Genomic DNA, 12,774 nt, shown 5'->3' with positions numbered 1-12,774 from the left:
TTGCCTGAGGTCACCCAGTCAGCCAACAGGAAAACCAGAATTTGAACTGTAGGTTGAAAGTGATAAAGCAGCAGAATATTGTTGAGAGCCACAGCCAAGGCGGGATGGCGCATGGCATTTTGCCAGAAGGAGTGGTTAAGAGGTGACACCAGCAAGCCATTAAGATGATAATTGCTGTGACTGGATTGAGTTGTATATGGACCCTGCAGTCCGGCAATAGGGCGGCTCCAGGAATAGGGTGGCTCCTGCTGCCTCTGCCCCTACTTTGGAGTTCCCGTTGAGTTCTCCCGGTTCCTTGAGTTTGTGTGGAGCCCGGTGGAGGGTGAGAGAGTTCCCAGGAAGTGCGCTGTGGAGTGCTGGTGGAGTTCAGGCAATAAAGTAGTTCCTGTTTGAACCTACAAGTACCTCATGGCGGCTTGGTTATTTTGTGCCCAGCCAGACTGCAGCAGAATATCCCCCACTGTCCCCACATGTAGGACACAAAGACACTGATAAAGAAGATGCTTAAGTTCCCTGGAAGCTGGCCTAAAGCAGGCATGCAGTGTCAGTGGGGTGAGGGGCTTATAACCCAGGTCTAGAGTCCCCTGGGGCTGGGTGTGAGCAGTGGCTGCTATTAAAGACCTGGGGCCTCCTGTGGACTTGGGATAACAACAGCAACAGTGCTGGGATCCAACACTGATTGAAGCTAACTACAGCCTTGATTTTCCTCATCTCTGAATTAGGAATGACAAGAATAATGATAATTTAGAAAATGATAAAATTTATAAAATGATGATTTATAAAATCTCTGTTCTAAGAGATACACACACCTTAGTCTTCCTGGTTGGTAGCTTAGAAATATCAACAATAAATGATATGAACCATTTAGTGACCACTTAAAGGACATAAGTGCCTGGTCTATGGGATTCATCCACACATCTCAGATTCACTCTCCTATGGATGGAGGGTAAGGAATCATATCCTTAAGTGACAGCTAACATTTACTGAGGATTTGCAGTGCTACGGGTCCTCTTCTGAGAATGCTCTGTTCAACCAGAAGACGCCCAGCCTCCCTCCCGCCCTGCCACTCCCCAGTGATGTCTTCCTCCCCCCCACACCTGATCTGCTCAGCCAGGTGGCTCCTCCAACAAAGTGCAGTGCTGTCCCACCTCACAGACTGCTGAGACTTGCCTTCTGCCAGGCACGCCTTTCCCCGTGGGACTCACTCCCTGACTCCTGTCACCTCCCTACTCACAGGTCCTCTCTGGTGAGACATCCCTGTCCACCCTGGTTAAAGCCAGGGTCTTTGATGGTGCCTGGAACACAGCAGACAAGCAGCAAGTGCTTGTTTGATCCATGTTCAGTAAATGGGTAGCTACTGACACAAGGTGCCCTTTGGAATTGGGTCCCCAGGGTCATCCTTCTAGCTGACATCTTTAACAGACGTAGGAATGAGTGCAAAAGCCCTCTGGAGACCCACGGATGGGCACCCCACACGAGGATGCACAGCTTGGAGTGTTTGAAGGTGGAAGGGCAGCCTTGCTGCCCCATCCCAGAGAGGAGGGCAAGGGTGGGTCTGAGGTCAGTGGGAGACAGTGAGGACAGCAGAGACCTTGGCAGGGAGGCAGGGGCATTTCTGGACCTCAGGAGACCCACAGGACCTGAGGACCTGGCCTGGGTCTTTAACACAGTCCCTCTCACCCTTGTTAGCAGGTTATCCTGCACCACTTGACACCCACTTATGCACTAATCTGCTCTGTGGGAGGGGTGGGTGGAGTCTGGCGCTGCCCCGAGTGCTCTAGATGCCCGTGCCCCCCAGGCTTGACCCCAGCTCCCATCCCCAGTGACCCCTGGAGTACAGACTGAGCCGGGAGCCTGAGGACAATCTGAAATCACCACTTTTATTTTTTGGCAGGCCTTGAAGGAAGGTCGAGACAGGATGGAAGGGGTCTTACTGGCCTAGGAGGACATTGGGGCCAGCTCCACCTGCTGCTCCAAGTCCTCTTCGTTGCGGGGGGAAGGGAGCTGGTGGCCAGCCTGTGGGCAGTGGAGGTCAGGCTGCGGTTCCCGGTGTCCTGTGAGGCACCCCGCATCCGCCTCCCCTGCCCACCCTGCTCCTCATGCCCTCTCCAAGGGCCTCCGAGGACCCCGCGGCTCCCCTCTACGGACTCCGCCTCTGCCTGCCTCCCTCTGCTCCTACCTCTTCTCTGCGGACCTCAGGGACTTTGGCACTCCCGGTTTGTCCCTCGAATTTCTCAAACTCCGCCTTCAGCCTGCGGGGACCAGGCCGAGGAGCCGAGGGCGAAGAGTGAGAGTCAGGGGGGCGTTAGGAAGCCAGAGACGGGTCCAAAGACCCGGCAAGGGGCACCCACTCACCCAAGCTTCTCTGCAGGGGCGTCCTGAACTTCCCGGGCCGAGAGCAACCGTTGCTCCACCTCCTGCAGCCTGGCCCGAAGCATGGTCCCTATGGGTGGCAGGGCATCAGCGCTGCGCCCACTGCTGGGTCCCCACCGCCCACCCAGCTGCAGGCTCACTCTCTGCCAGCAGCTGCTCCTTGCTGCGCTCTAGAATGCCAATCTCCTGGGCCAGTCGCTGCTCCAGCATCTGCGGGGACAGAGAGACCTGTCACTGGTCTGCTGTTGGCTGCATCGCCCACTCTCTCCCTTTGTGCTTCTGGCACAAAAGATCTGATGATCAGGCTGGGTCTTTAATAAGGTCCCTCTAATCCCTGTTGTCCAGACCCTTACCTACCTTAGGCCACTCACTCATACCCTTATTCATTCAACCTGCAGTTTCTGGGTGGCTGGAGACCTACTTCTCCCCAGGGCTGCCCCATGTCCCTGTGTATCTCTCATTTGTCCCCCAGCCACATTGTCCTCCATTCCCCCGTTTGATGTTCATCAAACTTCTCAAACGTCCCAGGCAGAGTTCCGCCTCAGGGCTCTGCACCAGGCTTTCCTTCTGCCAGGAACACCCGCACCCACATAGTGCCGGGCTTTGTCCCTCACTCCCTTCAGTTATGCTCTCAGATGGTCCTGCTCAGAGACCTTCCCACTGGTACAGGACCTGCCCAACCTGCTTCCTTGGTAGGATTCTGGGTATGCTCCAACAAGCCAGCTTAGGGTGGCAAACAAGGGTTCACCACAGCCTCTCTCTGCCTGGGTGCTGCCCGAAGCACCCATCAACAGCTGGAGGAAGGCTTTCTCCAGGTTCCTATTTGCCACCGCCAGATGAACTCTCTCTAGGTGAGCAGGAGGGAAGCAGGATCTGCAGGCTATGGAGACAATCCCCAGAGATGCTGGACATGACGGTGGTGCGTGGTGAAAAGTGTCCAGATGTGAGGGGAAAGGTGAGCAGAGTCAGGGACTATCACATGGCACTGGGCCAGTCCGCAGGGACACTGAAGCAAGGTGGGGAGTGGCTTTGGTTGCAGGCAATCATGGCTTACATGGAACTCCCAGAGGTCCTTGTGCTGGTCCATCAGATCCTCCAGCTGCTCTTCCACATCCAACCTGAGGACAGAGACCCAGGAATGAGATCCCAGGCTAGACCAACACCCAGCATGGCTGGGTCTGGGGCTCCTCATGCCTAGGCCTTCAGACCACCGCCCCCTGCTCTCTCTGCTGGAGTCCCTTCATGGGCTTTACCCTCCAGCCTTGGTTCCAATGTCTCATCTTCCAATAAACATTTCCTGAGGCAAGTCCCACTCTCACTCCACCCAATGGCCCTCAAGACTCCAGGCTTTGGAGTTACCCCAGGTTTCTCTCTTTGTGATTCTGAAATCTGAGAGTTGTGGACAGGAATGTGCTCCTGCACCATGTGCTTCCTGAGAAAGACCACCTTCAGTCATATTCTCTGACTGAGCCCCTCTCTCCAGCAGGAGTGGGGGTGGGGCATCTCTTCACATTTACCCACTGCCTTGCTTCGATGGAAAGTGAACCTTCATGGGCCTCTGTCAAGACCATCATTCTGCTCTGCCTGTTCCCAACAGAACTGTGCCTTCCCAAGAAACTTTATTAGGGGTGTGGTAATTTAGTAAAATGCCTTCTAAAATCCTGACTTGAAGCCTACTGTGACCCTGGACAACTTTACTTATTCTTTTTTCCAGGTCTCACTTTCCCCATACATAAAAGGTGGTAGTGGTGTATTGTGAAGATTAGGTAAATAAATGGACACAAACCAGACTGCATGTAGTGTGGTTAAGCATACACACACATTAAGTACCTATTATCAAGTTTCTCTATGCAATTAAAGTCATGGTGTCCTGGGACATGAGATTTTTTTTCATAGGATGGTGCTAAGTAAGATTCGAAGAGAAGAATGGATGAACAATTAACTGGATGGATGAGTGGTTGTAGGAGAGATGATGAGCGGAGGGACGATGGTTCAATGGAGAAATAATGGAAGGACTGTGGAAGGATGGATAGATCTTTGGATGGGTGGTTGGGGAAGAAATAAATGGTTAGATGAAGGGATAATGGGAAAGGTGTAGAGGGGATGAATGCATGGTTGGATGGATAGGAGAGGATTAGACGGGAGATTGAAGGTATGGCCATTGGACGATGGCAGCTGGCTCGCTGGATAGGTGAATGGATGAATGAGTGAGCGGGGGCGGGGCAGATGGACAGGCAGGTAAAATGATGACTGGGAACCTAAAATGAGCAGATAGATAAATGAATGGATGGATGGAAGAGCTGGATGGGTCATAGGAAGAGACTAACAACTGTGGGTGGAATTTATTTGACAAAGAAGTTAGTAACAAGTTTCTAAACTGTTCAATCACTCTTACTGACACCATTTAGAAAAATAAATGACCAGGGAAGTTTCATCTGGATGCTGTACTATAGAAAGGGCCATGAGGGGTGTGGAGTCAAGATTCTCTATCCTCACTCTTGCTCCCTCCTCCTCAGGGTGGAGAAGGAGTTGGGCAGAGCTGGGGTAGGCCTCTTACCTGGGCGCCTCACTGTCCCTCTCCTGGCAGTGTTGTCGGAGGATCGTCACTGCCTCTGTGGAGAAAGGAACCAAGATGGCGCTGTGAGAGCTCTTGGGGGCCCAGGGTTGGGAAAAGGCAAGGGGCCCCACATTACACTGGGCACTGGGAGGTACTGAGAAGACTCGGGTGTGTATTTCAAGTGAGGAGGCAAGCCAGGAGGGATTTGAGCACAACAGGGACTTGGGTTTCAGTGGGAAGGACTCCTCTGGCTGCTCTGGGGACTGGGTTTCTGTGAAGTGGGGTTAGAAGAAGGAAAATGAAGCAGCAGGTAAATACCTTGCTTTTTGCTCAAGACCTCCTCGATATGCACCTTCTCTCCATTCACTGGAAAGCACAACGACACTTTTAGTTCCTTGGGGCCACATCCCATGTCCCCTTCATGTCAAGGGAAAAATCACATGGGAGTTATGGCATGGCCCCAGGAGAGGCAGGATATGTTCTTACTACCTCTGTACCCATCTCCCACGGGGAAATTCCTGACCCCGCTTCACCTCAGGGACCATGTTTCCTGTAAACGCCAAAGGAGTGAGCACCCTGAAACCTGTACGGAGTTTACACTGAGGAGAGAGATGACCATAAAGAAGTCAGTGACCTGTCAGGTGGGAATAAATGCTTTGAAAAAAGGCAGATCAATCAGGAGAGTGAGAGGAACAGAAAGAGGGTGGGAATCTAATTTTAGACGATCCCATCAAGTTGGGCCTATTGGGCTGTTCGAGCTGAGAGCTGAAAGAGGACGTCACATAGCAAGAGGCAGTCTGGACTGGGAGGGCTAAGAGCTTTGCCAAGGCCCTGAGCCACTGCAGGAACACCAGCAGGGGTCACAGGATCTCTGGGCCCCTCTTTTGTCCCCACTTACAGGAGTCTAGTTCCTTACACAAGACCTCCCGCCGAGCTTGGGTCTCTCCTAGTTCCTCGTTGGCTTTCTTTGCTGGGCCAAAGGAAGAAAGAAGACTGTATTAGGACAGCCTCTGGCCTTGCTGTGCTACCACACACCATGACATGTTCTCTCCAAACAGCCCTGGAGGGGCCTGGCTTTGACAGTGGACCCGGAGGCATTCAACATCCAGCCTCTCCTGCTGGCCCAGCTGGCCAGTCGAGGTTCCCAAGTTTACCTTGCTGAAGCTCATTGATCCGGTTAATCAGATCCCCAATCTGTGGCTCCAGGCTTCCCTCTAAAGAAAGGAAGAAGGATTGAGTGGGAAAAGACAGATGCCTGGCCGTGCAGGGCAGGAGCAGGGGGTGGTGCGTGCGGGCCCTGGGCCTCTGCTGCTATCAATCAACAGACATTTACTGAGCCTCTGCTGTGTGCTGGGACTGTACAAGGCGCCTTGCAGGGTTTACATTCTGGATGGGGGAGACGGATATTGAACAAAGACATATGAGTGAGTTTGGGTGGCAGTGACTGTGGTGCAGGGAAGTAACCCGATGGGAGGTGTTGAAGCATGACAGAGTCAAGGCTGCTTCTTGAGATTTGAAAAGTCCAAGTCAAGTGGGTTCTGTAGGGGGTAGAGCATGGGGAGGAAACTGTTCCAGCAGAGGTGCCCTGCGGTAGGAGTGGGGGAGGCTTATGTCCCAGGCAGCAGGGAGGGGCTGGTGTGGTGGAGTCTGGCCAGCGGGTGGAGAGGAGCAGGAGGAAGTGGGAGGGGAGGTCACTCAGGGCCCCTTGGGCTGTGGAGGCCACAGATGCCATCCTGAGTGAGGCAGGAGCCAGTGGAGGCTTCCTGGATGGCCCACCCTGGGAACAACTAGGCGGAGCAGGTCAGCTTCTGCCAACGTGGACTCTGGGGCTGGCCTCCTGAGAAAGGAGAGCAAGGCTTTCACGTTGCAGGTGGCAGCTGGCAAGCTTCCCAGTGGCAGGGAGATCACTGTCCCTTTAGGAGTCACCTCTCACTTCTCAGTCCCTGTTTCAGTGCACTGTAGGGAGAAGTCCCATCCCTCTCTGGCTCCATGGTGGGTAAACTGAGTGGGCAGACCCTTGGCAGGTCTCACTGCCAACCCAAGACAGTCTGGAGTTAATAAACTCAGCTTGGGTTTTCTGAGATCACCAGCTCCTCCACCCGTACCTGTCAGAGAGTGGGCCCCTTTGCAGTGCTGTCACATCTGACAAGTCTCTGGAGGCTGAGGGGTCCTTTGTTTTACTGAAGAAGGTCGGGTCATCTTCTTACAGGGTCAGTCTAGGCAGGGGTCCCAAGCTCCTCTGCAGGAGCCACAGGGTGGGGGAGGGTTGTTTGGTGTAGACCAGTGGAGCTCAGCATCCAAAGCTGAGAATGGGCTGGGGCTCTTAATCTCAGCCTCCCCAGCGCCAGCACTCTGCTCCAGCCCTGAGGTGGGTACCTGCAAGGTGGCCCCAGGCCCTTTGCAACATGGCCACTTGCTGCTTGTACATCAAAGAGAAGACAAAGGAATATTTGCCTAGGAATGTATTTGTTTTCAAGTCTCTGTAAAGATACTTAACAACTTAAAAGCAGCTGTTGCTCACCTGTGGACCAAGGAAATGGCTGACTGGTGTGTGTGTGTGTAAGCAGAGTAGATTTTCCATTCTCTTAGACTTCCTGAATTTTGGAGTGTGGGGCTGTCTTTTGGTTCAAGATTGTGAGTAAAGGGATCCGGGTTGGAAGCATGTTTATGACTCAAACCCAGCCCAAGGTTTACACAAGACCTTTTTGAAGTTTCTTCACGATTGCCAGCAAATCTCCCGTCTTCTTTGAAGACCTGTCCTGCCCTGTGGAGATGAAAACTAGAATTACAGGATCCCAGGAGAGAGAGAAATGGCTGGAAGGTCCAGGCCCATCTGGAAGGGGAGGAAGGAAGTTCCTGTGGGCTCTGTGGACAGTTCTGGGTGGAAGCCTAGGCTACGCCGATGGTCACATTTCCAGACAAAGCAGGTCCCCTGCAGTAGTACCCCTGTCTTTTGTCCCTGAAGTTCAATGGTGTGCTGGATGAAGCAGAATCTCTAATGACCACTTTTCTCTTAATGAAACTCATGAATGAGAGCAGGGGGTGTATGTTTGCTACTGCTGCTCTTCAATGTTATTCTGAAGGTCAACCAATGCAATCTGGCAGACAAGGATATGCATAGCTGCTAACATTAATAAAAATAACCACGGGATGTTATAAGCCTCTTGAGAACATAACACTACTAAAGGGGGAATCTCCCCCTCAAAAGCCCTATAACAAACAAAATAAAGGGAATCACCCCAGACTTCCCTATCTTAATACTACTTCAAAGGAAATACAAAGGGCTGGTGAACATTGTAAATGACACCTTTGGAGACATTATCATCATTATCATGCAGACTGTGAGAAACTGCAGGAAAACCTGTTTTCTTCAACAAATAAACTGTGAAAATAAAGGATCAGGAAAACTCTGTGTTGAAAACCTTATACTGAGACAGGTATCCATTAACATTTAACCAATAGGCCTTATTCGGATCCCGACTGAAACAAAGGCACTTTTCAACATATATACTTCTGTATACATTTTAACATGGGGACTTTATTACTTTTAAATTTTAAACAACCACCACAAAACCCACAGGAAAATATCAGCACTTTCAAAACATCTTAAATTCTTTAAACCAATGAGAAAAGGTCAAGACCCAGTGACCATTTCTCCCCAAGGAAAATGAGACAGAAAAGCAGCCCATACACACGTACAGTAGCAAAAAAGTGAATGCAGAAATGCTTTCCCACAACAGCATCTGGTGAAATGCCCCTCTCCCTCAGTCCCTAGGAGCCCCTACTCCCATCCTCAGAGGTCATAACTGTTACAAGCCATTTAATTCATAAACATATACTCCATTTTCTGTGGAAATGGTAGTAAGTTTTACATGATTATACACATTTTGTATTTTTTCATTTGACAATGTATGTATACTGGTGATCTTATTATTTTTAGCGGCCACATAATGTTCCACTGTCTGGATATACCATAATTTAAGAGCAGTCTCCTACTGATGGACTTCTAGGCTGTTTCCCTCCTTTTGTTATTTACACACAGTGCCACAATGGCCACCCATATTGCTTTTCTTAGCTGCTGGAACAAAGTACCATAAACCAGGCCTTCCCTCCTTGTCTGTCACCAGATACCATTCTCTCTGTGTAGATCTTTGTGCCCATATTTCCTTCTTCTTATTGAATTATAACACACCCTATCATCTCAAATAGTTGTATCTGCAAAGACCCTACATTCAAGGCCACATTTTGAGGTTCTGGTGGGTATAAAGCTTGGGAGGAGCTCAATTTTACCTAGTACACCATCCCTGTACATCTTTCTTTGTGTTTGTATTTGTGTGTATTTAACTAGATACCCCGAGAACATGATGCAGGGGCCACCTGTGGCAACAAAGGTTATGCTTAATATTTAAACCGGCTCATATTATGAACTTGCCCTCCACATTTTTGAGGCCCACAAAGGAACCTTCCCCCTACTCTTACCTGCCAACTATAATTTTCAACCCCGTTCCTTTTTTGCCCATCTGATAGGCAGAAATGGTGTTTCATTCCACACTTTGCGGTAATATCAAGAACTTCCTCATCTCCTCTGCATCAGAAATTCCACTCTGAGGAACACATCTTAAGGAAATAGTTAAGAATGATGGGCAAGGAGTTTATTGCTTCAATATTTGAAATCCTAAAATAAAGAAGTGACCTGAAGATTGCTTAGGGGATTAGTTAACTACAGCCTATTTGTAGGATGAAATTCTCTAGTGGTTTGAAAATCATATTGTAAATCAGAGTTTTGTAACCTGAGCTTATTTTGTTGAAGTGTTTGATGGCATCTCTACCTTCACCTTCTTTACATTCTTTCGTCTGGCCTGAAATCTTTTATAAATTAGTTTAATTGGGCATTTTAATTTGTAAACTACTTAAATAATGAACAAATGCAGAACATGGAATTAAAAGTCTCCTATCACCAAGAGCCTCTTCTCCAAGTCATCCCCTTCCAGGAAGTAAATGGCCAGCAATTTAGTGACAGTCCAACTGTTCAGTTCTTGCTAGTAACACTCTAAGAAAGTTCATGCACCACAGAAATACGTGAAGTTAAAAATGGCACTGCCCCTTCTCTCCCTGGCCCTCCATCTCTCCGCCCAGATACAATCACACTGAGCTGGTAGTCTCCTCTTGAGACATTTTAATTATTAAAATATTCTTAATTTTTAGAAAGGAAACCAAAACTACTTTAAGTAACAAGGAGAGGTGTTTGTCAATGTTTTAAGATTTTGTGAACAATTTCAAATGCACATGAGAACAAGGACGCCATTGTGGACTCCAAGGTGCTCATGGCCCAGAGCTGACAAGTGTGATTATTCACCCACTTTCGCTTCAGCCTCTTTCCTTGTGTTCAAGTATCTTCAAGCAAGCCGCAGGCGCCTTGCCATTCATCCCCAGGCATAATTTTGAGACATTTTCTAGAATAACCCTAGTCCTAAAATTACACCCAAAAAGGTGAAAAATCATCATGTAATATCACATAATGCTCAGACACATATAATGTCCCCCAATTGTCCCCTGTCTTTCCTAGCTGGTTCTGGCAACTATTTCTGCAAAAGCTCACCTGTGTATTTCTTCCCTGCAATGTTCTAGTGCTAGACATGAGGCCAAGAGAAAGAGATATCCATCTTTTAAGGAATCTAACATCTTGTAAATGTTTAAAAGTTGCATGTGACAGCAGGAAGCAGCCTGTGAAGTATGAATCCCCTTTGAAACATTTTATTTTGAAATAAATTTCACATGTAACAAAAGTTGTCACAACAGGCCACAGTGCTCCCATTTGCTCTTCTATCAGATTCCCCATTGTGAGTATTTCTGAACCACGAGTCGCAGTCATTTGGTCCATCACTCTTTAATATTCCAGTGTATGCTTCCTATATACACAGGACTCCACCAAGTAACCACAGTATGACCATCGAAATCTGGATATTAATGTTGATCCAGTATTAGTATATGAGCCTCAGATGCCATTCACTTTTCCCTCTTTCCCCCTTGTATTTTAGAATTACACAGTAATACCTACATTCTTTGAAAAGAAAAACAAAACAATAGATCACAGAAATGCCTCTGCTCTGAACCATCCCCAAATCCTAGTCCCCTGTCCAGAGCTACCAGCTGGGCTGTATGTTTTCTTCATTTCTTGTGTTTAACACACTAAAGGCGATACCTGACCATCTCCCTCTTCACTAGTGATGATGACTTCCTTTGGAGCTTACTGTCAATGAACAATGATCATATCCATTTAGAAGTTATTTTGTCCGCTTCTTAAAAAATAACCCACCTACAGGCACCCCACAATGTACATGAACATACCGAGATTTAGCAATTGCTGTAATTACTCCTTGTATTTTGCCTCCATTAATGACATTCTGAAGACCACTCCTGTTCACGTAGCTGTCCCCTCTCCTACGTCAACCTAGCATGGTGACTGAGATGATACTACACACATGCTGCCAAACTGCCCCTAGCAAAACCTTTCTGGTCAGTTCTCCTCTTAGGCAAAAGAAAGCCTGTTATCTCCACAGAGTAATCAATGCCAGATATTATCCCTTCCTTTATAAAGCCAATTTGATGGGTTAGAAATGGTAACTTGATGATTTTCAATTTTCTCCATTGCTGATGAAGTTAATCATAACTTTGAGGAATTTTAAAGGTTGATATTAAAAGTTTTTAAAAAAAATCAGTGGCCTAAATATTAAAAGCCTAATAAATGGGATGTATTTGCATCTGCCTTATTTCTACCCTTTTTTTGAAAGCTGGACTAATCTAAGACAATTATCTGTATTCAAATTATTTCATTATTCACACAATTAAAAAATTGCTGAGCACCAACTATGTGCCAAACATTGTTTCAGGTGTTAGAAAACAGCAAGGACCAGTCTCGGTTCTCATGAGGCTCACATCCTAGGACAGATAATAGACAAGAAGATCATCATCATTTTGATGCCTGCATAGGTAAGTCTTATAAGTTGCAGTCTGATGTGCTTATTCATACAGAGGGGTGAAGGGTGTGCAGGAAGGGGAGTTAGAGATAGAGGAAAGCTGGAACCCAGACCTGTGAAGCAGAGTGACAGGCACTAAGGCGTTCATCATGCTCTTTTTCTTGACTTTGGTACATTCTGAAAATTTCTTTAACACAAAATCACTAGCAGCATCTTAGTACATTACTTAAGCCCTGGGAAGTCCCCCCCCCCTTCCTTTTGGTTAGATTGCAATTTCCAAGAGTCCCCGGGCCATGCCACCTCCCTATCACTACTCTGGATGAGCTATTATGATTAACTCAAAGCCAATTTGAGAAAAGCTGTGGAAAAGCCACTCTCATTAGGAGATTTAAGAATTTTTGTAAAATGCGATCTAGGCTTGGTATGAAATAATGACACTGGAGAATAAGCTAATTTTCTTAGAGGTGGCAACAGCTGGGTGAGTTTTGCTAGAACATCCCTTCCCGGTTTTGTTTGAAGATCTGCACACTGAATTACTTACTACAAAAAACCTAAGCAACATGTTTAACAAAGTTGACAAGAGTTAATCTGGGTGAAGAGACTGTGCATGTTACTTAATGCCACGGTGTGCAACGGTTTTCTTTCAATAACAAAAGGTTTAAAATTTCATTTTTAAACTACTGCTACCGCTATTCGTTACTGTCGAGGGTCCGAGCCCCTCCCTGCAGCCCTGGCCGCAGGCGCCCACCGTGGACCCTCACACTACCTCCAGCGGGCTCCTGCGCTTCGGGCTCTTCGCTCAGAGAACCCAGCTTCTCTGCCATTTCCCAACGCGGGGTTTGTTTGTGCACCGGGGTCGACGATAAG

General features: G+C 48.1%; 1 protein-coding gene across 1 annotated transcript; it reads right to left on the bottom strand.

The window, feature by feature from the left end:
• Positions 1-1,891: 1,891 nt before the first annotated feature.
• Positions 1,892-12,774, bottom strand: SYCE1L (synaptonemal complex central element protein 1 like). Its single transcript, XM_081274217.1, has 11 exons — positions 12,674-12,774; positions 7,632-7,694; positions 6,085-6,144; positions 5,829-5,900; positions 5,249-5,296; positions 4,931-4,985; positions 3,428-3,491; positions 2,514-2,583; positions 2,356-2,443; positions 2,180-2,252; positions 1,892-2,016 (listed from the first exon to the last, which is right to left on the bottom strand). Exons 1-11 carry the CDS (start codon positions 12,729-12,731, stop codon positions 1,939-1,941), a joined length of 729 nt encoding a protein of 242 aa, XP_081130343.1. The 5' UTR covers positions 12,732-12,774; the 3' UTR covers positions 1,892-1,938.

The sequence above is a fragment of the Spermophilus citellus genome, assembly GCF_964194105.1.
Source record: "Spermophilus citellus genome assembly, chromosome: 18".
In the NCBI taxonomy this organism is placed as follows: domain Eukaryota; kingdom Metazoa; phylum Chordata; class Mammalia; order Rodentia; family Sciuridae; genus Spermophilus; species Spermophilus citellus.
The sequence above is the reverse complement of the archived record's forward strand: the minus strand, read 5'-3'. Positions and strand labels throughout refer to the sequence as shown.